Here is a 23,215-nt window from a genome sequence, read left to right on the forward strand (position 1 = left end):
CTGTGTTGTTGCCGTGAAAAGCCGAAATCAGGACTCAATAGTCAGGATGACTATTAAGCAGGTATTCTTTATGGCAGCGCTGGGTAGCACTGGGCATCGCTCCGCCACAAGTGCTCCGCCAGGTTAGCACAACACATCAGTTCATATACAGAAAAATCATACATATTCATCAGATTTCCTGAAAAGGACAGTCTTATGGTGATGAGTTCCCAGAATTCATTTACATAGTCCAAACATGCGCAGTAAAATTAGGGTTAGGGTCTTTTCACCCTCCCGGTGGTCTTCCATAGTCTTCCTCATGTTGTCCGCTAGTTGAACTTTGGGCTTCCTTTGTCCATATATAGTCATTGAGTTAGCTCATCAGTCCTTCGGCCTCGGAATGTTACAAGGGGGTCGATTTAAGCTAGTTCTTTGGTGCTTATCTTTGGCACAATCGTCCTGAGTTCCTGTTATCAGTGATTTAATTAGGAAGCCTAACGAGCTTGCTCAAGGCCTGCTTAGTCCTATCATGTAAGAAGTCACAGGAAATGTCCCACCATCAACTCTGCTCAGCAGGTAACCAAAACTATCTTTGCAGGGGAAGAGAACAACAGAGAACAAGGATGCAAGTGAAACTAAAAAAATGCAAGTCTATGTATCACAGTAAGGTCTTAGTCAGGGATTGTCAGGGATTTAACCCTTTCATTCCCCCCTTTTCTTTTGAGGGCTTGTAGCTTACTTGCTACAGTCCTCAATATACAGTCTTATTACATCTGAAACGAAGCTTATTACAAAAACTACAATAAAATCAATAAAATTACTATTAAAATAGTAAGGCTCTTTAACTACGACTAGTAAAATATTTCGAATCCTTTTAGGCCTAAAAGGGTGTTATCCTTAATTATTTTATGTTTGCAAAATTCATAAAATTTCATCCTTTTCAAGGGTCTGAGTAAAATACCTTCCCGTTTCTACTTGATGCCTAATCTTGTTTCTTTTCCAATCACTGTACGTCTCTGCTGAATTCCGGTGACACCAAAGAAAACACTTAAGAAATACACAAACAAATATTCCTAAAATCGCCAAAGTAATAAATCCAATGAATAATTGTTTCAACCATCCAAAGTTGGGAAGCCAAGAAGTCAATTTATCCCATAAATCTCGAAGCCCCAATGAAGTATCATCCGAAGATACTTCCTGGACTATTCGTGCTTTCTCCCAGAGTGCATTTAGATCTGCTTCTATCTGCTTATCTTTATTGATATATGCACAGCAACTGGTATTAATGATCATGCATACACCTCCTTCTTTGGCAGTCAATAAATCTAATGCCATTCGATTTTGCAACACAACCTTACTGAGGGAAGATACTTCCGTCTGTAAATTTTTTATAGTATTTATGGTTAAATTTTCCATCTGCTCTAGAACTGCTGAAATATTTACTATGGCCTTTTCTAGCTCGCTTACTCCTAGCCAAGGCAAGAACCATCTAACAAAGCTATGAAATTTTGTTCCCCTAATTACAAGTGGGTTGTCTTCTCGCTTAGCCTGTTTCCAGGACGTTCTCAAAATACCTCTAGGTATTTGGGACTGATTATATATTCGACCCTGACTAACTAAATGACCTATGGTACACATTCCCTTCCATCCTGCAGGGAGTTGCTTTCTGCTGATACCATCACCACACAGCCACCAATACCCGTCGGGCCGTTTGCAGGGTCCGTCGGTGGCTGTGAGATTAGCTCCATAAAATGATCTTTTGCTTACCCATCCAACCGATGTATTTCTACTGGCATCCCACTTTGTAGGGCTATAGGTTTCTAACTGGGTTCTATTACAGAAATTAATATATGTCACGTTCAATCCCGTCAAATTCCAAGTTCCTACTTCTACCACAGTCTTGTTGATCCAATAATCATTCCACCCATTCCTACAGGAACAGTTATGATATTTGTTGTTGGCGGGGGGGGGGCGGCATGGACAATTATTGGATCTTGCCTTCCATAGGCAACTATTATTGCTAACTAGAATCTGGGTGTCATTATCCAGTATCTGCAGGTCGAATCTTGGTCCGATCTCATAGCTTGAATTATCATAACTACAATATCCTCCATCTTGTCTTTTCCAAAACTCAGGCCAAGTATTATTGTCACAATTCCAATGAGTCGACCCTATCCTGTACAAAGGGAGTCTCATGTTACCTCTCAGTAGGGCAGTACAAATCCAACAATCCTTAGCCCCTGCAGCATTCGCTATCATCTGAATCGCATTATAATACAGGTTCTCGTTCCAAGCATCTACTGATAAGCTTAAAGTCAATAAAGTTATCGTCGTAAGCGTAATTTCAAATCTCCAACGCTTTTGACGATCCATCGCGGTTCAGAAGCTTTCTTTACTCAGGAGTAATGGATCCAAGCTGTCTGCTCTTTAATCTTGATTGCAGTGAAAGTGGTTAGCAACACCTGATAAGGTCCATTCCACTTCTCCTCCAATGGGTCACCTGAAAAATTCTTAACATAAACCCAATCTCCAGGGCTAAATGGGTGGATCGGGTGATCTAACCCTTTTGCTCTGGTTCCCAAAACAGTCTTATTCATCTTTTCCAATTGTTTTCCTAAGGATATAACATAATTTTGTAAATAATTATTTCCCAGCTGATTCAAATCTTCCCCTTGATATTTGGCCTGATATGGGCTCCCATATAATATCTCAAAAGGGCTCAGATTTTCTTTGGCCCTAGGTTTTACACGTATCCTAAGTAGTGCAATAGGCAGTGCTTGATACCAATATAGGTTTGCTTCTTGACATATTTTAGCTATCTGTTGTTTTATCATGTGGTTCATTTTTTTCTACTTGCCCGCTGGCTTGTGGTCTGTAGGGTGTGTGTAATTGCCAATTGATTCCTAATAGCTTGCTGACCTGTTGCACTACTTCTGCACAAAAATGTGTACCCCTATCTGATGAAATGACCGTAGGTACCCCGAATCGAGGTATTATTTCATTTAATAATACCTTAGTTACTTCTCTCGCTTTGTTTGTCCTACAAGGGAATGCCTCTGGCCATCCAGAAAAGGTGTCTGTGAGTACCAATAAGTATCTGTACCCCCCTTTTCTTGGAAGTTCAGAGAAATCAATTTGCCAGTGGTCCCCTGGTACATTTCCTCTCCCAATACTTCCTAATTGTGCCCGGTTACCTGTATTGGGATTATTTTTCAAACATATTTCACATTGCTAAGTCACCTGTCGAACTGTAGTATACAAATTTCTCCCTATTAATTTTTGATTTAAAAATGTGTACAGGGAATCTGCCCCCCAATGTGTCTTATTGTGTTCTTTAAGAATTCCCCATACCTGTTTGGCAGGAATTATAATTCTGCCATCACTCAAGTGGGCCCATCCTTTGGAGGGAACCTGCCCTCCCATTTCTTCTATTAATTCTTTATCAGCCCTAGAATATTCAACATTTTCATGGTCACCTAGACTCCTATTTCTGTTATCCGGAATTAAGGTTAAAATCTTTTGCATTCTCTCCGCTGCCTGTTTAGCCTCATAATCAGCCAACCTGTTACCTTTTTCCTGGTCAGTGTTACCCTTCAGGTGTCCTCGGCAGTGCGTGATGGCGACTTTGGTTGGCAATTGGACTGCTTCTAATAGGTGAAGGATTTCCTCGGCATGCTTGATCTGTCTCCCTTGTGCGGTCAGTAGTCCTCGTTCCTTCCAAATTGCTCCGTGAGCGTGGACAACTCCAAAGGCATATTTGGAGTCTGTCCATATATTTATCTTTTTCCCTTTTGCCAATTCCAGGGCCCTAGTCAGGGCAATAATTTCAGCCTTTGGAGCTGATGTTCCAGCAGGTAATGACTGAGTTTCAATTACTTTGCTTGCTGTTGTCACCGCGTACCCAGCCTTTCGAATACCTTGTCGCACGAAGCTGCTTCCATCCGTGAACCAGGAGTCTTGTGCATCTTCCAGGGTTCTTCTTTTAAGTCTGGTCTGCTAGAATATACAGTCTCTATGGTTTCCAAACAGTCATGTATCAATGATTCAGATGTCACCCCACTGAGGAAAGAAGCTGGGTTCGTAACATTAGTCACTTCAATATTAACATCATCTGGTTCAACTAGAATAGCCTGGTATTGTAAAACTCGGGATGGAGAAAGCCAATGATTCCCTTTTTGTTCTAGTACGGCTGATACTGTGTGTGAAACCAGCACTGTGATTTTTTGGCCTAAGGTAAATTTCCGGGCCTCTTGGATATTTAGTACTACAGCTGCCACAGCTCGTATTTTTGGGACCCCGATTTTTGGGACAACAGAAAGACAGAATGCCATAACTTCAAACATCCCCCCCTTCCTTCTTCTTCCCCCAGCTTTTTATTGCTGAGCACAACATCATATGGTGTGGAATATCCCTTTGGTCAGTTGGGGTTAGCTGTCCCTGCTGTATCCTCCCAACTTCTTGTGCACCCCTCGCCTACTCACTGGTGGGGTGGGGTGAGAAGCAGAAAAGACCTTGACACCATGTAAGCACTGCTCAGCAGTAACTAAAACATCCCTGTGTTATCAACACTGTTTTCAGCACAAATCCAAAACATAGCCCCATATAAGCTAATATGGAAAAAAAATAACTCTATCCCAGTCAAAACGAGCACGCTTGATGTACAAAAATCTCCCAGTCAGGATCACAACATCCCATAATAAGTCTTGTGCTCTTCTGCATCCCTTAATGTGTTCCATACCCCCAGGCAGTGACTTCCCTCAGTCCAAAAGGTGCTCTGGCATTGACTCATCATGATGGGCTTCATGCCTGGACACTGGGGCTGATGGCTCTGCTGGGACAGCCCTGGGAGGGGCCCAGACAAGGTATCTGTTCCTCTGAGTCTGTAATCGGGTTCCCACCTGCTTTTGTGCCTCTGCTTCTCTGGGCTTGTACAGATAGGCCTTTGATGGGCTGATGGCCCCTGTGATGGGCCTGGGAGTAGCCAGGGCAGGGTATTATTTCCCCCCTCCCCCCATTGTCTCTCTAAGCACCTTTGTGGATGTGCAGACAAGCTTTTATCACATTACCTAACAGCAACCATCTCTGGAGGTCTGCCCTGCTTGCCCCTACTGTGGGGCTGCCCCTACTGTGGGGTCTACTGTAGGGTCTACTGTTTGTCAAGGCCTCTGCCCTGCCGGCTGGCAGTTTTATTGCACTTGGCTGCCAGCTCCCTGTCCCTTAGGCAGCAGCTGGGCCTCGCTGCTCCCTTACAGTAGCTTTAATACCTTTGGTAACCACTGTTATGAAGCTGATATTACAGCTGAACTTAACCAGTCAGCTTTATAAGGAAAATGCTTTGCAAGTGAATTGAACCTTTACATAAGAAAAGGCTAAATTAATGGCGGATCAAAGGTCATTGCCAACTAAGGGGATTCAACTTTTAAATCAAGGGACCTCACTTTCAGGAGCTGTGTTAGTTGATATTTAGATTTTGGCATCGCTCTGTCGAAATGTAGGCCGCTGTACAGACAGGATCAGAAGACTGCAGACACACAGTTGTTAGTATTTCTTATTTGATTACATGCTGATAGTGTTATCCCACAAGTGTGAGGTCGTTTACCTGGTGTGCGAGACGCCAATATACACACAGGGCAGAGGTATTTTTATTTCATGTCTGCGCAGAGATGGGCGCTAGGTGGAAGCTCCTCCACAAAGCTAGCACACAGTTCGGTCATACAGGTACAGTATTTATACAGTCTAGTTATGCGTATGCATAAGTAATTACATAAAGCAGTTTTCTATTGGTCTGCATTTCCTTGTTTCAACTTAAAGCTACAGTGCTACTTTAATATTCTGCACACGCTCAAAGGTGAGGGTCTCTGCTTGGGCCGGGGTCTCCGGCTCGAGGGGTGTGACTTTTAATATTATAATGAGGAAAGTTTGCACGAGGGTGCTTCTTATCACACTTCTACTAGTTGTTTCAGATGGTTCCCAAAACATCTTAATTAGCTTACATATTTCTCCAGGATGTGCTTTACTCCCAAGGACAGTAATTCTTGTTTAGATGTTCCGCTTTCCAGCCTGGATCCCCTTATCAGCTTTACGTAAGCCCTGGCCTTCCACCAGCTCCTGATTGACTACAATTCCCCCCTTTGAGACAATGAGACTTTTCTTCATAGTCCTCATATGTCTCATTATTAGTTCTCATTAATAGTATATTATTTCCAGTAGTAACTTGTACAATTAGTCATCTAACACATTTTAAGGCACAACTAACAACAACACATATGATTATCATGATGATTACAATTATAATCATCGTTTGAAGTAAACTTGCCAACCATCCAGTTAGGGAGAATCCAAAACTTTGTAATATTTTGTTTAGAGGACGGAATATTTCTACTTGATTTTGCCACTTGTTTTATTTCATCGATTTGTTGATCTAAATGTTCAGTTAAATATAACTGGGGATATGGATGCCTGTAATTGAGTATTTTAAATCTTGTAATCCTGCTCTACTTGCATGCGCTAACCACATTCAATTCTGAAAGGAGGCAATTTGGAGACTGAAGAAAGCTTCAGTTTAAATCCAAGGTTAAAATTCCCCACTTGAGGGGATTGGCTGCAGATTTAGGTAATGGTGAACAGGCCGTTATACTGCTGACATTATGGATTCTTCCAAAGGATTGGACAAGTTTTAAGACTATATTTCTGTTACAAAAAGTGAATGCTAGGCTAATCAATGTCAGAGAGACAATTTTCATTGTAACCATGCTAAATTAATAACACTTCCTGAGAGTGTCCTAGGAGTAATTTCAATAAGAGTTTTCTAAAAGAAAAACCTTGATACAATTTATCGTCAGTCCCTGGTTAGTCGGAGTTTCAGTTCTACAGTTGGCATAGAGGTCCACTTGTCCTAGTCTGGCGCCTTCTTTACTCCAGTATGATGAATCCAGGAGTCGATCCCATTCACCTTTACCGCTATATAGGCTTTTAATAGCACTGTATAAGGTCCTTTCCACTTTTCTTTCAAGGGCTCATCTTTCCAGGTTTGTACGTAGACCGTGTCTCCTGGTTGGAATGGGTGGACTGGAGTGTCCAAGGGAATGGGAGTCTTCTGGTTTAGGTACCTATGCAGGGAGGATAAACTCTGCGAGAGAGAGATCAAATACTCTTTAATTACAGCCTGTGCCTTTATATGCATTTGGTCTCCCTTTGTGGTTAAATGATTGATTGGATATGGTTTCCCATACAGGATCTCAAATGGACTAACACCTTCCCTAGCTCTGGGTGTAATTTGTACTCTCATTAATGCCATGGCTAGCATATCTACCCATTTCATTTGAGTTTCCTGACACACTTGAGAATTCTGTCTTTTTAGAGTTTGATTCATTCTTTCTACTTTGCCGCTGGACTGTGGCCTCCAAGGGGTATGCAAATCCCATTCAATGTCTAGAAATCTAGAAACTCCCTGCACTATTTCTGCAATAAAGTGGGGTCCGTTATCAGAGGATATACCTTCTGGAACACCGAATCTGGGGATAACTTCTTTCAATAAAATTTTAATCACTTCCCTAGCCTTGTTAGTGTGACAAGGGAAAGCTTCGGGCCAACCAGAAAAGGTGTCTACCATTGCCAATAAATATTTATACAGATTACACCTTGGCAATTCCGTAAAAGCTATTTTCCAGTATTCCCCGGGAGTTATTCCTTGTTTTACGATTTCTCCCATGATTTTCTTTGCAATTTTTGGGTTATTGGCGCAACAGATAGCGCACTTTTTAACTATTATATCCGCTAGGCTTTGCATTCTTGGCCCAATGATGTGTCTTTTGGCAATTAGTACTAATGCATCTGCTCCCGAGTGTGTTTCTTGGTGCAGTTTCTCAAGTAGAATTTCCATCATCTTTTCAGAAATTAGTAATTGCTTCAGTGGTGTCACCCCCCAACCCTGATCATTTTTGGAACAATCTAATTGCTCTGCCAATTGATTTTCCTTCTCAGTATATTGTGGAGGCGATAATTCCAAATGGGGTACTGGAATTAAAGCTCCTTGAAATTTTGATTTCTGTAATGCTGCTGCTTTTGCTAACCGGTCTGCTTTTCGATTTCCCTTTGTGATTTCACTGTTTCCCTTCTGATGCGCTTTACAATGCATTATAGCAACCTCCTTTGGTTGAAGGACTGCCTGTAAGAGCTCCATTATTTCTGTTCCATATTTGATCGGGGTCCCGTGTGAACTTAATAGTCCTCTTTCTTTCCAAATTGCCCCATGTGCATGCACTACTCCAAAGGCATACTTAGAATCTGTGTAAATATTGACTCTTTTTTCCTGACTAAGGTCCAAAGCTCGTGTTAGTGCAACCAATTCTGCCTTTGAGCAGATGTATTACTAGGCAAAGATTTAGCTTCTAAGGCCCGAGTACGTGTTACCACTGCATATCCAGCTTTCCATCTTCCTTCCAACATAAAACTGCTTCCATCAGTAAATAACTCCAGTTCTGCATTTGGTAGGGGTTCGTCTCGCAGGTCAGGCCTACTAGAATACACTTGTTCGATGGTGGTTAAGCAGTCATGATGCAGTTCACCGGATTCGGAAAGCGGGAGCAGAGTTGCAGGATTTAGAGCAGAGGTCAGGGAGATTACAACAGCATCTTGTTCCAGCAGCACTGCTTGATATTTAGCTAATCTGCTTGGGGAGATCACAGTAATTGCTTGTGACTGCATTCAGTGACCGCATTCAGTACTTCCTCTGGAATATTCATTTCTTCATTAGGATCTTTCTTGGTTAGCAAACATATCTGGGCTTTCCAGGCAGTCTCTGGAGGAATATGCAACTGAACAGAGCCTTCAGAAAAAGTTAGTTGTGCATTCAGTTTACAAAGTAAATCCCGTCCAAGAAATGGTAAGGGGCATTTTGGCATATAAAGGAATTCATGAGTTAATTTAGTATTTCCAATTGAACATTCCATAGGTTGTAAAAATGGCCTTAAAGTCTTTTTCCCTGTTGCACCAACAATGCTTATTTTAGTTCTGCTTAAGGGTCCCCTACAACTAGTTACTACAGAATGTGTGGCTCCACTATCAATTAAAAAAATCTATTATTTCATTCCCCAGCTTGACTGGAACCAGAGGATCGGCTGGGGAAACTTTATACACCTTATATGCGATTGACAGTAACTGTGAGATTGTCATTCCATCCGCACCCTCTACCTTTTGTAATTTCTTTCTTATATCTGCTGCCGCTTGACCAATAAACAGCATGATAAATAACTTTGAATTGCTATCATCTTCCGGATCCAGATCTGTCCATTTTCGAGCTACTTCACACAATCTCTCATAGAAGGCTGACGGGGTTTGCGACACCATACTTGAAGGGATTCTCTTCACTGCTACAAAAGTGTGTATCTTTTTTTCCCCTTCAGAATAAGAGATTATATCAGTTCATATCGGAGTTCTAGCATGTCCAGTATGGCAACACTCAACAGTGGCGTGACATCCTTCAGGCCACGATAGTCCTCTGCTAGCCTCCACCCTCCGTCAGACTTTTGCACTGGCCATATGAGACTATTAAAGGGTGATTGAGTCTTGCTGATCACTTCTTGGCTCTCCAGATGATGAATCAGCTCATGGATGGGAACCAGGGACTCTTGGTCTTCCTACTCTTTTGTTAGAAATAAATTTCTTCACATTCTTGAGTTTCCATTTAAGTAGATCTAGGCTGATGATTATCCTCTTTCTATCTCCTTTGCTCTTTTCCATGTTTTTCAAAGGATTTATCTCTTCAGAATTCTAAAAATTTCTCCAGATATCAGTTCTTTTTAGTTTTTCTCTTAAATCCTTCCAATACAAGATAAGAAATAATTTGAAACATCAAACTGTTATTTGCAAGAAAAGCAACAAAATCAGTTCAATATGACTTAGCTCTATCCATTATCAATTATTAAAAACCTGTTCACAGGCGTCAAAAAGAGACCCTGATTTATTTTTTCTTTTCTTACCTCTCCTAATTTTTTAAGATGCAGAAATATGTCAAAGTATACTTAATAATTTATTTTAACACTATACATATAAATATCTGTGCTTGGGGTTTGCTATTCAAGGAACAGACAAAATACTACTGGAAAAAGAATCTTTAAATGTTGAGGGTTTTTTTTGCAAATTCCTTGTATATGCATTTTTAATTCATCTCTGTTTTCAAAAGTGATACTCTAAGCCAGTACACTGAATAGAACTGTCACTGCTGGGTTTTGTATGGAAATCATGGAAAAAAGCTTTATATTCACAAAGTGGGGTTGACCCAGAATGTGGGCACTGCAGTACTGAAAATCTCTGCACAGCTAAACCCAAAACTTAACTCTAGAAGTACCTGTTTCTACAGATGCCTCAGTTATCAGCAGTTATTGGCCAGTCAATGGAGGATGGGGATGACAGTCCATCTACACCAGAGGTGTCGCCCAGGTCAGAAGAACGTACCTCTTGTATTAACACCACCTCCACAAGGAAGAGAAGACGGGTTATAGTTGTGGGTGACTCCCTTCTGAGGGGAACCGAGGGTCCGATATGCCGGACGGACCCTCCTCTTAGGGAAGTCTGCTGCCTCCCTGGGGCCCGGGTGAAGGATATCACTAGGATACTCCCTAGCCTGGTACGGCCCTCGGACTATTACCCTCTACTGCTCTTCCATGTGGAGGGCAATGAAGCTGCAACACGAAGTCCTAGGGCAATCAAAAGAGACTTCAGGGCCTTGGGACGGCTAGTAAAGGACTCTGGAGCACAGGTTATTTTCTCCTCTCTCCTTCCAGTTGTGGGCAGTGACACTAGAAGGAACAGAGGCACCCAATCTATTAACTCATGGCTCTATGGCTGGTGTCATCGCCACGGATTTGGTTTTTTTGATAACGGGATGGCCTACACAGCACCAGGTTCGCTGGCGTCTGATGGGATTCATCTTTCTCAAAGGGGAAAGAGAATCTTTGCTCAGGGGCTTGCAGGGCTCATCGACAGAGCTTTAAACTAGACTTGAAGGGGGAGGGGAGTAATATCAGGCTTGCCCGTGAGAAGCTGAGGAATGATGTGCCATGGCTAGAAGGAGCAGGTGCCAGTGAGGGCACTCAGCCTGTGTCTCTGAGATGTGCAGGGTACACTGGGGCACAGTTGAAGCTGAATAGAGTTGAGCCAGGGGCTCCTGAGGTAATAGGAGCCAAGAGGGAAACACCAGTGAAACACCTCAAAGCACACAAGGGGTGTTCTTCTATGAAGGAGACATGGACGACAGCCAGCTGAAGTGCCTCTACACCAACGCACGCAGCATGGGCAACAAGCAGGGAGAGTTGGAAGCCATTGTACATCAGGAAAACTATGATATAGTTGCCATCACAGAAACATGGTGGGATGACTCGCACAAGTGGAGTGCAGCAATGGATGGCTATAAACTCTTCAGGAGGGATGGGCAAGGCAGGAGAGGTGGTGGGGTAGCCCTGTATGTTAGGGAGTATCTGGATAGTTTAGAGCTTGATGATGGTGATGATAGGGTGGAGTGTCTATGGGTAAGAATCAGGGGGAAGGCCAACAAGGCAGATATTGTGGTGGGAGTCTGTTATAGACCACCCAACCAGGATGAGGAGAATGACGAACTATTCTATAAGCAGCTGGGAGAAGCCTCACGATCGCTAGCCCTTGTTCTTGTGGGGGACTTCAACCTACTGGATGTCTGCTGGAAATACAATACAGCAGAGAAGAAACAGTCTAGGAGGTTCCTGGAGTGTGTGGCAGATAACTTCCTGACACAGCTGGTGAGTGAGGCAACTAGGGAAGGTGCCCCGCTGGACTTCTTGTTCACAAACGGAGAAGGACTTGTGAGCGATGTGATGGTTGGAGGCTGTCTTGAGCATAGTGATCATGAAATGATAGAGTTTTTGATACTTAGAGGAGTAGGGGGGTCAGCAGAACTGCCACCTTAGACTTCCGGAGGGCAGACTTTGGCCTGTTTAGGAGCCTGGTTGACAGAGTCCCCTGGGAGGCAGCCCTAAAGGGCAAAGGAGTCCAGGAAGGCTGGACATTCTTTGAGGAGGAAGTCCTAAAGGCTCAAGAGCAGGCTGTCCCCAGGTGCTGAAAGATGAGCCGGCGGGGAAGACCAGCCTGGCTGACTAGAGAGCTCTGGCTAGAACTCAGGAAAAAGAGGAGAGTCTACGACCTCTGGAAGAAGGGGCAGGCAAGTCAGGAGGACTACAAAGGTGTAGCAAGGTTGTGCAGGGAGAAAATTAGAAGGGCCAAAGCTGAGCTAGAGCTCAATCTGGCTGCTGCTGTAAAAGACAACAAAAAATACTTCTTCAAATACATTAGCAGCAAAAGGAGAGCTAAGGAGAATCTCCAGCCCCTAGTAGACAGGGGAGGGAACACAGTGACCAAGGATGAGGAAAAGGCTGAGGTACTTAATGCCTTCTTTGCCTCAGCCTTTAATAGCAGGGCCAATTGTTCTCTTGTTCTGAGTCAGAAGATAGGGACGGGGACCAGAATGGAGCCCCCATAATCCAGGGGGAAATGGTCAGTGACCTGCTGCACCACTTAGACACCCACAAGTCTATGGGGCCTGATGAGATCCACCCGAGAGTACTGAAGGAACTGTCAGATGTGCTCACCAAGCCCCTTTCCATCATTTACCAGCAGTCCTGGCTAACTGAGGAGGTCCCAGTTGACTGGAGATTAGCAAATGTGACGCCCATCTTCAAGAAGGGCTGGAAGGAGGATCTGGGGAACTATAGGCCTGTCAGCCTGACCTCGGTACCGGGGAAGCTGATGGAGCAGATCATCCTGAGTGCCATCACACGGCATGTAGAGGATATCCAAGGGATCAAGCCCAGCCAGCATGGGTTTAGGAAAGGCAGGTCCTGCTTGACCAACCTGATCTCCTTCTACGACAAGGTGACCTGCCTAATGGATGAGGGGAAGGCTGTGGATGTTGTCTATCTAGACTTCAGTAAAGCCTTTGACACGGTTTCCCACAGCATTCTCCTGGAGAAACTGGCTGCTCATGGCTTGGACGGGTGTACTCTTCGCTGGGTTAAGAACTGGCTGGATGGCCGGGCCCAAAGAGTGGTGGTGAATGGAGTTTACTCCAGTTGGCGGCCGGTCACAAGCGGTGTTCCCCAGGGCTCTGTGTTGGGGCCAGTCCTGTTCAATATCTTTATCAATGATCTGGACGAAGGGATCGAGTGCACCCTCAGTAAGTTTGCAGATGACACCAAGTTGTGCGGGAGTGTTGATCTGCTTGAGGGTAGGAAGGCTCTACAGAGGGACCTGGACAGGCTGGATCAATGGGCCGAGGTCAATTGTATGAGGTTCAACAAGGCTAAGTGCAAGGTCCTGCACTTGGGCCACAACAACCCCATGCAACGCTACAGGCTTGGGGAAGAGTGGCTGGAAAGCTGCCTGGCGGAAAAGAACCTGGGGGTGTTGGTTGACAGCTGGCTGAATATGAGCTGGCAGTGTGCCCAGGTGGCCAAGAAGGCCAATGGCATCCTGGCTTGTATCAGAAATAGTGTGGCCAGCAGGACTAGGGAAGTGATTGTCCCCCTGTACTCAGCACTAGTGAGGCCACACCTCGAATACTGTGTTCGGTTTTGGGCCCCTCACTACAAGAGAGACATTGAGGTGCTGGAGCGTGTCCAGAGAAGGGCAATGAAGCTGGTGAAGGGTGTGGAGAACAAGGCTTATGAGGAGCGGCTGAGGGAACTGGGGTTGTTTAGCCTGGAGAAAAGGAGGCTGAGGGGAGACCTTATTGCTCTCTACAACTACCTGAAAGGAGGTTGTAGCAAGGTGGGGGTCGGTCTCTTCTCCCAGGTAATGAGTGATAGGATGAGAGGAAATGGCCTTAAGTTGCACCAGGGGAGGTTTATAGAAATTTCATAGAAATTGTAGTGGACCTCAAGCTTTAGAAGGTGCAGTGGTAGGCATTTTCATTATTGTTGCTGCTGCATTATTTTAAGCACAAATATGAAGACAGTAATCTTGTCTGAAGTTTTGAAATTCTGCTGCATTCAGTAGATTTTTTTTGCACGTTAGGCAGTTACTGGTATTTAAATGAGTGTTTAACAGGGATGTATCTAACTACACAGAAAGGACAAAGGGGTGACTAGATGACTTCTTGAGGTTTCTTCCAACTCAACTTTTTATGGTAACTAGAGGTTCTATTGGAAGATGTGAAGATCTAAATATTTTAATTTTTATATATTGTGTACTTAAATTTTTTTGTACATGAAGATTTAAATAGAAGTTAGCTACAAAAATAGTTTACTTCCCCAGCAAATAATAACAGTAGCAACAGGTGATTTAAATCCATTTCTGATTTTTGTTCATTTTTCGTTCTTGTTCTAGAACTGACATAATATCAGAATGAGTACCATTTTTATCTTGCTACCCATAAAATTGTATGCATCTTTTCCCGTGGAAGGTTTCAGAAAAGATTTTATGGAATTGATCTAATGGAAGATAGATGCAATAGATCTCACTGAAGTTCTTTTTTATGTCTGTCGCAAATGAGTGATTTAGACTGCTTAAAGAACCACTGTCAAAGGTATCAGCAGAAGTGGTTTTATTGAAATATGATGTTGTAAAAGTGCGACTTAAAGTTCAGTGGCAAGGTTTACTCTATTACTTACTGCACAAAGGATATAACAATGATTCAAAGTTACCAAGACAAAAAAAAAAAAATTGAAGTTACCAATACAAAATCTTAGTGCACTATAATACCAGGTTATGCATGATATTGGTCACTTACCAAAGATCTGCAGTTGGTAAGAGGTCTCTCTGCCTCGAGGAGCAACCTTGAGAGGTGTCCCAGCTCAAGGGGAGATCACCGCCATGCAGCCACACTGCCTAGCAGGGAGAGCTCAAAGAAGGCTCACTTAGGCTGTCATATTTATGGAATAAAGTGGCTGCCTTGTAGTCAAATTACATGCGATGGGAAAGGTATGCATGAGACTCATTGTACCCACAACTTTCTTTGTTCCTTGATAAATGAGTCCTGGAAAAGCTACCTGCTATTCATGTGTTAATTGCATAATTGGTGTTCCAAACTCATATGCATCGATGCTCACCATGTCACTGTGTTCCTTTGTGGGTTTTCAGAGAACAGATTGGAACTAGAGAAGTTCTTGGCCCGGTTATGGCCTAGGCTTTTACTTCCTTTGGAGCCTGTACCAAACTACCACTAGTTTGGTTAAGGAATCGAGTGCATCTGTCCCACTCCACCCCGTGACTATAGTCAATCCACTTTATTGACTGTCGTGGATGGAGTGAGAGTGCACTTCACTCGTAAGAGAGAAGCAAACATATACTTTATTGATATAAAACAGGGAGTTAACAAAGTTCAATGCAACAGTGTTTTAACAAGATTCGATGGCAAGGTATGCTTGATTATTTACTGCATAGAGGACAGGGTCAGACAAAACTGTCAGGGAGACCCTCCCGTTGAGTCATGAGGTTCGGAAAAGGATCCCCTTGCTTTCTAAACTCCTTCTCAGAGAGGAGTCTAGGTGCGGCTGGATCCAATCCTAGTCCCAGACTTGGTCAACAGTTTATGTCTAAAGGATTATATGTGCACAATCAATCCTTTATATCACTTAGCTAAGATTTCAAAGTTTATCATGCTATTAGTCACTTACCAAGGTTCTGTTGTGGCAAGGAATCTCTCAGCCTTGAGGAGTAACCTTGAGAGGCGTCCCTGCTCAAGGGGAGATCCTGGCATGCAGCCTGCTGCTGTGCAGGAGAGCTCTACGGGCCCTGGGCTGTCCACTATTTAAGGAGTAAGATGATTGACTTATAGTCATATTTGCATATCAGCAAGACATTTGGATCACTGCTCCAGACAGCCCTTGGCTACTTTGTTGCCATCCGTCCCCAAAGTCCAGCATAGGCTGGATGCAGCTATCAGGACGACTCCCACTGGTGGTTACTGCTTGCGCAGGGAGGCGGGGAGCACACCGCCACATCGACTCATAGAGTGGTAGTACAGTTACCTCTTGCCTCCATGTCATAAATATGTGGTGTATTGCAGATCAGTGGTAAGGGTACAATTATTTGATAAGTTGCTTAGCTTAAGCGTCACAATTAATGATAATTATATATGATTTCACATACAGAATCAGTTGATTGCATATGTTTTACATGTTGGATTGACATAATTTATTTCATCTTTCGACAAACTTTGATATACAGAATGATTATAAGCAATAAACACGATAAAGTCAACACTAACAAAACTACAACTGGATGTAACATCAAATTCAAAGCTCCAGTTGCTGTTGGTGACCATCCAAAGAGAGTTTCCCAGCAGTGATGTTCTCCATCTTTCTTCACTCTTTCTAGGATGCACTGTATCTTCTCTGCATCATGATAGATGATAATCAGGGTTCTTCAGCCGTTGTTCTGAATTCATTTTACCAATTGACTCATGTCATCATGTTGCAACAGTTTCCTTACCAATGTAAGATTCATTCCAATGGGGGTAGGCAATAAATCTTGATACAATGTAGAGTTAGATTGTAGCAGTTGGTGGGTTGTGACAGGAGCTGAATAGTTAAAGTCACATCCCATAATTTTGGCAAAATTACAAATACAGATATTTGAGTGATTAAATGTCTCTACAGTAGTGTTGTCTATAAATATAGAATCACAAAGAGTTCTCATAGAAACACACCCATTTCCAACTTATATAAATACAGTTTCAGAGATTTCATCAGGATGTATTTCAAAATGACAAACATTTTCTTCAGAGTCAAGACAAATGTCTTGTGCCTTAATGGTATTACTTTCACAAATAAATCCTTGTTGTTCAACACATGCATCAACATCGACAGTTTACCATTTGTTCCCATTTTGTTCTGCTCATACTTTATGTTCTAATGGATAGAGGGCAGTTCCACTGTGATTTAATCCCAGCGCAATGATTGGGTATATGGTGTATACCAAAGCATTGCATATTGTTAAAACAAAAGCTGTGACTTTACTGTCAGTGGGGTCATAAATGAAATTAACTAAATGCCACCAAGACTGGAAATCCTTTTCAAATTGGGTCACATTATCCCATTAGCAGAGCTGTGTTGGCATTTAGGCACCAACAATCTATTGTCAGGCATAATGTCTCATCCAGCTTTTGGACTGGCCAGACAGGTGAATTGTATGGGGAATGGGTTTTGGAAACTGTGCCATTTTTCCAAGTCTGTTTTTACTTCAGAAATTCCAGTTTGTGCTGCAGCAGAAATTGGATACTGCAGTACATTGGTAATTTTCAAATCGTGGAGTGCAGGGGCTACGTGGATGTCCTGGTTTCAGCTGAGATAGAGTTAATTTTCTTTATAGTGGCTGGTATGGGGCTATGTTTTGGATCTGTGCTGAAAACAGTGTTGATAATACAGAGATGTTTTAGTTGTTGCTGCACTAGTCAAGGACTTTTCAGCTCCCCATGCTCTGCCAGGTGCACAAGAAGCTGGGAGGGGACACAGCCAGGATAGTTGACCCAAACTGACCAAAGGGCTATTCCATACCATATGACGTCATGCTCAGTATATAAAGCTGGGGAAGCAGAAGGAAGGGGGGGACATTCGGAGTTAGGGCATTTGTCTTCCCAAGTCACCGTTACGTGTGTTGGAGCCCTGCTTTCCTGGAGATGGCTGAACACCTGCCTGCCAATGGGAAGGAGTGAATGAATTCCTTGTTTTGCTTTGCTTGTGTGCGTGGCTTTTGCTTTCCCTATTAAACTGTCTTTATCTCAACCCATGAGTTTTCTCACTTTTGCTCTTCCGATTCTCTCCCCCATCCCACTGTGGGGGGAGTGAGCGAGCGGCTGTGTGGTGCTTAGTTGCCGGCTGGGGCTAAACCACGACAGTGGAGCACACACACTGTAGCTTCCCAATTTCTACTGGGGTTGGGGTTGGTACTTGAACTGAAGGACCACACACTGCCATCTGGAAAGTGCCAGTTTCATCCGGTCAAAACATCGAAACCCAAAATATTTTCATTATGCTTTTTAACTGCAAAGCCAGTAGACAGCATGTGCTTCTTGCCTGGGGAGCCATAAATTAACTTTTGCGGTTTGGCAAATAACACTTACTCTGTTTACTCTGGTGACGTTAACTCTTTGCCGTCCAGGTCGCACACCCAGCTTCTCGGCATCCTGTTGTGTTAGTATTGAAATTTGTGCTCCCGTATCTATTAGGAATTTCACCAGTTGTCATCAAGGGCCAACTGGAATCAAAATGTAAGTGCCTCCTTCATTTAGTGGCTTTAATATTGCATAATGTACCATGGCAGGTATTGGGGTATCACTGGATTTTCCCCGTGTGCGCATAGCTTGTATGCAGGCAGCTTTCATGACAGCAGTGGAGAGCTCACTTAGGGAACAGATGGGAATTATGGAAGTTTCACCTCATTCCAAGGCATCTATTCCCCCAGCCCAATAAGGTACCCTACGGGTGATAGAATGGGCTTCATTTGCTAAGCAGGGTCCTAGGTTTAAGAAAACTCCCAGACCCCAATAACTGTTTGTTTCATCTCCACTCAACATTATTCAGTTCCCACTGCTCAGGCAGACATGCCACAAATATTCAGTGTCAGTTTCACCTGGCTTTCTGCCGTATTTCTCTTGTAAGTTTGCGAATTGCAACACATCCCAGGGAATGGTTCACATAGTATATTGTGGAGTACCACCCCAAGGTCCTTCAGAGTATTCTGCTTTAATGATGGGTCTAGCCTCATATTCAAAGGAATCTGAAGGGAACAGGGGGTCATCATTTCCCTCATTATGGCCATCAGAATCACCCCAAATATCACCATCCCAATCCTCTGGGGACACTATTAGTTTCCTAATTTGCATGGGGTTAGGAGGATTCAGGGCCCGTGTGAGCATCATCTCGATCCTTTCTTCCAACTTTTGGGTTTTTTTCCTTTTGTTCCTGTAACTGCTTCCGTAGCTGTTTGATCCTAATTTGCACAGGGTTAGGGAGATGCGGGGCCTGCGTGAGTATCATCTCGGTTTTTTCTTCCAACTTTTGTTTTTTCTCTTTTTCTTCCTGTAACTGCTTCTGTTCGATTTGCAGAGACAGTAATAACTCAGCTGCCTTCCTGCCTTCTATTTCCTCTCTCAGATCTTGTCTCTCTCTATTATGGTATTTCCTATCCTGACAGGCAGCTTCTAGGCAGATGCCTAACATCTTCCAAATAATTCCTTTTCCTTTACCATCTTTAGCATTTCCTCTTGCTAATTTTAATTGTTCTTCGATAGCACCCCAGTCATGCCAGTGGTCAGTGAGCCCATTCTTCTGAGAATTTGGGACTCGGACTTATTCTGTGCTTCCATAAGTAATCAGTGATACTACTTGCCATGCTGCTGACTACGCCAATGAATTGGTTTATAGTCACTTCACTGCAATTCTATGTGCTCATAACTAATCTCTCACAAATTAAGGCAGTCCTGTAATTTATTGTGTAAAGAGTACCATGCATAAGGAAAAAAAGGCGTTCTTACCTTGAAGAGGACTATTGTGGTCTGCTACTAGTAAAAAAAAAAAAAAGGCATATATGATTTATTCCATGAAAAATATAGGATGTTTTATTTGTTGCTATATAAAGACATTGTCATAAGTTCAGTTCCTGAACTTATCACAACTGAACTATTATATACCACCTTTGTTCTTGAGTATGCAATGCAAAAGTATTGTTTTTTCCTCTGTTGAACTCTTTTTCTTTTTTTTTTTTAAATGAGTCTTGCAAAGCCTGTCATGGTTTGATTCTGAACTGGCAGTACCCATTCCTTGGATATAAAAATAACAGGTATGAAATATGAAGGTGCCTTTAAGTTGTTCTCTGATCAAAGTTCTGCATGTGGATTAAGTGCATTAAGAGGAAAGATTCATTTTTAGGAAAGTTAATATGTTTAGCTTGAACTAACTCTGATCTAAGGCTTGTGAATTGCAAACTGGGTAAACTACTTTTATAGAACTCAGTTCTTTTGGGTCTTCCATGTCTGTGAAAAATATAAAGAATAGCTAGAAACTAGAGACTTGTCACACTTCAATAGTGGGGAATGAATATTATTTTTATTAAGGCTACAAATTCTACTTTATATTGTAAATTATTTTTTGCAAGCAATGATTAAAAAAGGTAACCAGAAAATGCCTGTATAGCATGCTTACAAAAAATAAATTGGAAAAATTGTAACAATTATGTGAAAAGCATTAACACTAACTCCTGTTTATACTTTTCTTGTTTCAGCAAAGAATGCTTATTAACTAACATTTCTCAGTGGGTGCGTGGTTCAGCCCCAGACAGCAACTAAGCACCACGCAGCCGCTCGCTCACTCCCCCCACCCGTCCCCACAGTGGGATGGGGAAGAGAATCGGAAGAGTAAAAGTGAGAACACTCGTGGGTTGAGATAAGGACAGTTTAATAGGGAAAGCAAAAGCCGTGCGCGCGAGCAAAGCGAACCAAGGAATTCATTCACTACTTCCCATGGGCAGGCAGGTGTTCAGCCATCTCCAGGAAAGCAGGGCTCCATCACGCGTAATGGTTACTTGGGAAGACAAACACCATCACTCCAAATGTCCCCACCTTCCTTCTGCTTCCCCAGCTTTATATACTGAGCATGACATCATATGGTATGGAATAGCCCTTTGGTCAGTTTGGATCAACTATCCTGGCTGTGTCCCCTCCCAGCTTCTTGGGCACCTGGCAGAGCATGGGGAGCTGAAAAAAGTCCTTGACCAGTGTAAATACCATTTAGCAACAGCCAAAACATCAGCGTGTTATCAATACTAAAACCCAAAACACAGCACTACACCAGCCACTAGGAAGGAAATCAACTCTATCCCAGCCGAAACCAGGACAGTGGGATAGTGGCATACTGGCTTGCTTGCTTCTGCCCTGGTTGCCCGTTGGTATTGATTTATGGAGCCCTAAATAGCTCAAGACCTTTCTGTCTAAGAGAGCTTCTATAACTTTATAATGTGTTATCACAGCTGTGATCAGACGCAGTGCTTACATTAGAAACCTCTCATTTTAAAGGAAGAGCCGTGTGATAGAGCATTCTCTGTGTGGGGCCAGATTTGGAAACTGCTCCCCGTATTTGTTCTGAAACAAATGTGGTGTGTGGCTGGCTTTTAAGGCGCACTGTATGAGGTATCTGAATGCTTGTAGGAAGGGAAGGAGGAAACAAGGGACGTTTGATTATGACGATTTGTTGGATTTCGTTTTGAACTGAGGTTTGTTGGCAGGGTTTACTACTAATTTGATCACATTTGTTTTGGTAATTTGATCATTTTTAAAATTTATTTAAAAAATCACTAGATGCTGCATTAGAAAATATTTATAAATTTAAAAAATAACAGTGAGTCTGTATTGCTAAACTATTGAAATGAATCTAATTTTTTTTCTGGTGGATGATTTCAAACATCTGTAGGAAATGTTTTAGAAGATTTGATTATGTAATTTCATAATCATTATTGTCTCTGTTCTCTATTTGGCTCATTTTTTGTGTCTTTGAAATAAAGACACTAACGTGTTGACAGCACTTTCTATCTTGATAGATAGAAGGTTCTTCGAGAGATGTGATCGATTGAAGACGACATAGACAGTCAGTATTCTCAAAAGGCTGTGGCTGGCTTTATTAATTATTTATTTGTTTGATTACATTGTTGCCTGTTGGAAACTTGTGGTTCTATCATCTCCACTGTTATTTTAACTGCATTTTAATTGTCCCAAGCAAGACATTACAGTAAAAATAAGAGTTGGGTAGGCTAACATCATTCTGTCTAACATCTTTATTCCATAAGAGCTTCAAATTGCCTACAGTGCAAGATACTGCTCTTTAATGGTCAAGTTTAAATATTAGCACTGTGTAGTGTAGGAGCATGTGTGAGGCAAAAAATGAAAGAGTACAAAAATCCTTTCTTTTCATTTCTTCTCTTATAATGTCCTACTCTAGGTACAAGTGCCATCTTCCGGTAGCTATTGTTTAAGAAGTAGATTAGGTAGTCACATTCAATATTACAAAAAGGAAACAATTTGCAAACTGGGAAAAGTCTTTCAGGAAAACACGCTCATTCATTTGTCTGCCTGTAGGTTTTGGATATCTGCCTACATATAGAGCTCTTTAATTGTGCCTTGGGAGTCATTGTGACCAATTTCACTCTAACTCTGTTGGGGAATTTTTCTTGTACCCCTTGAGGCGAATTAAACACACGTTTGTGCTTAAGTATAAAGAGATTTAATGAACAATGCATTGGACAGAGTCCTACCGCTGTAAGCGGTTCTACAAGGAGTCTGCAAAGATGTGGCATGAGCCGATTCCTTATATATACTTACACCTGCACCAATCATGTGAGCGTTGGTATCAAGCACCTTAGCCTGGTATTTGGTTCACTTTTACTGAAAGCGGACCCTGAGCACTCAATCAATTCCATGATTGTTACAAGACAATACTGCAGCATTTCTTATCTCATCGGCAAACTTCACTTCCTTACATGGACTCCTTCTGTCTCTGGCATTCCTGCTTCCAGCCAGTTTAACTGGTTCTGCAGTTGGGCCTTCTTGCCCTCTATGCCAGATCATTCCTTGGTCACAAATTACCACTGCTGAGCACTTATAATTTGAATTTCCTCTTCAACTCACTCTAATGCTGTGCTTTTGCACTGCAGGAGAAAGCGCTGATCTCTTTGGATAAGAGCTTGATATACCTGTTTGTACTGGGTCTCACTGGGATGGAGATAATTTTCTTCATAGTAGCCATAGCTTCATAGTTTTGGATTTGTGGCCAAAACAGTGTTGATAACTTAGCAATGTTTTGGCTATTGCTGAACAGTGCTTGCACAGCATCAAGGCCTTCTCTGTTTCTCACTCTGCCCCCTCCAGCAAGTAGGCTAGAAGTGGGCAAAAGGTTGGGAGGGGACACAGCTGGGACAGCTGCCCCCAACTGACCAAAGGGTTATTCCATACCATATGACATTGTGCCCAGCAATAAAAGCTCAAGGAGAGGATGAAGCAGGGATGTTTGTGTTATGGTGGTTGTCTTCCCAAGTAACCATTATGCATGCCGAGGCCCTGCTTTCCAGGAAGTGGCTAAACATCTGCCTGCCAATGGGAAGCAGTGAATGAATTACTCTTTTTGCTTTGCTTGTGTGTGCAGCTTTTACTTCACCTATTAAAAGGTCTTTATCTTGATGCATGAGTCTTCTCACCTTCTTTCTGTTTTATCCTCATCCT

At 42.6% G+C, this 23,215-nt stretch overlaps 1 protein-coding gene across 1 annotated transcript; it reads right to left on the reverse strand.

Annotated features, from left to right (window-relative positions):
• Positions 1-825: 825 nt before the first annotated feature.
• On the reverse strand, positions 826-3,629 carry LOC140650828 (endogenous retroviral envelope protein HEMO-like). The gene is made up of 2 exons (XM_072859623.1): positions 3,549-3,629; positions 826-2,479 (listed from the first exon to the last, which is right to left on the reverse strand). Exon 2 carries the CDS (start codon positions 2,350-2,352, stop codon positions 901-903), a length of 1,452 nt encoding a protein of 483 aa, XP_072715724.1. The 5' UTR covers positions 2,353-2,479; positions 3,549-3,629; the 3' UTR covers positions 826-900.
• Between the last annotated feature and the right edge of the window lie 19,586 nt (positions 3,630-23,215).

Source organism: Ciconia boyciana, chromosome 4, assembly GCF_034638445.1.
Source record: "Ciconia boyciana chromosome 4, ASM3463844v1, whole genome shotgun sequence".
NCBI lineage: Eukaryota > Metazoa > Chordata > Aves > Ciconiiformes > Ciconiidae > Ciconia > Ciconia boyciana.

Coding starts and splice junctions, on each gene's coding strand:
- LOC140650828 (XM_072859623.1), bottom strand. CDS start 2,352: ATGGATCGTCAAAAGCGTTGGAGATTTGAAATTACGCTTACGACGATA.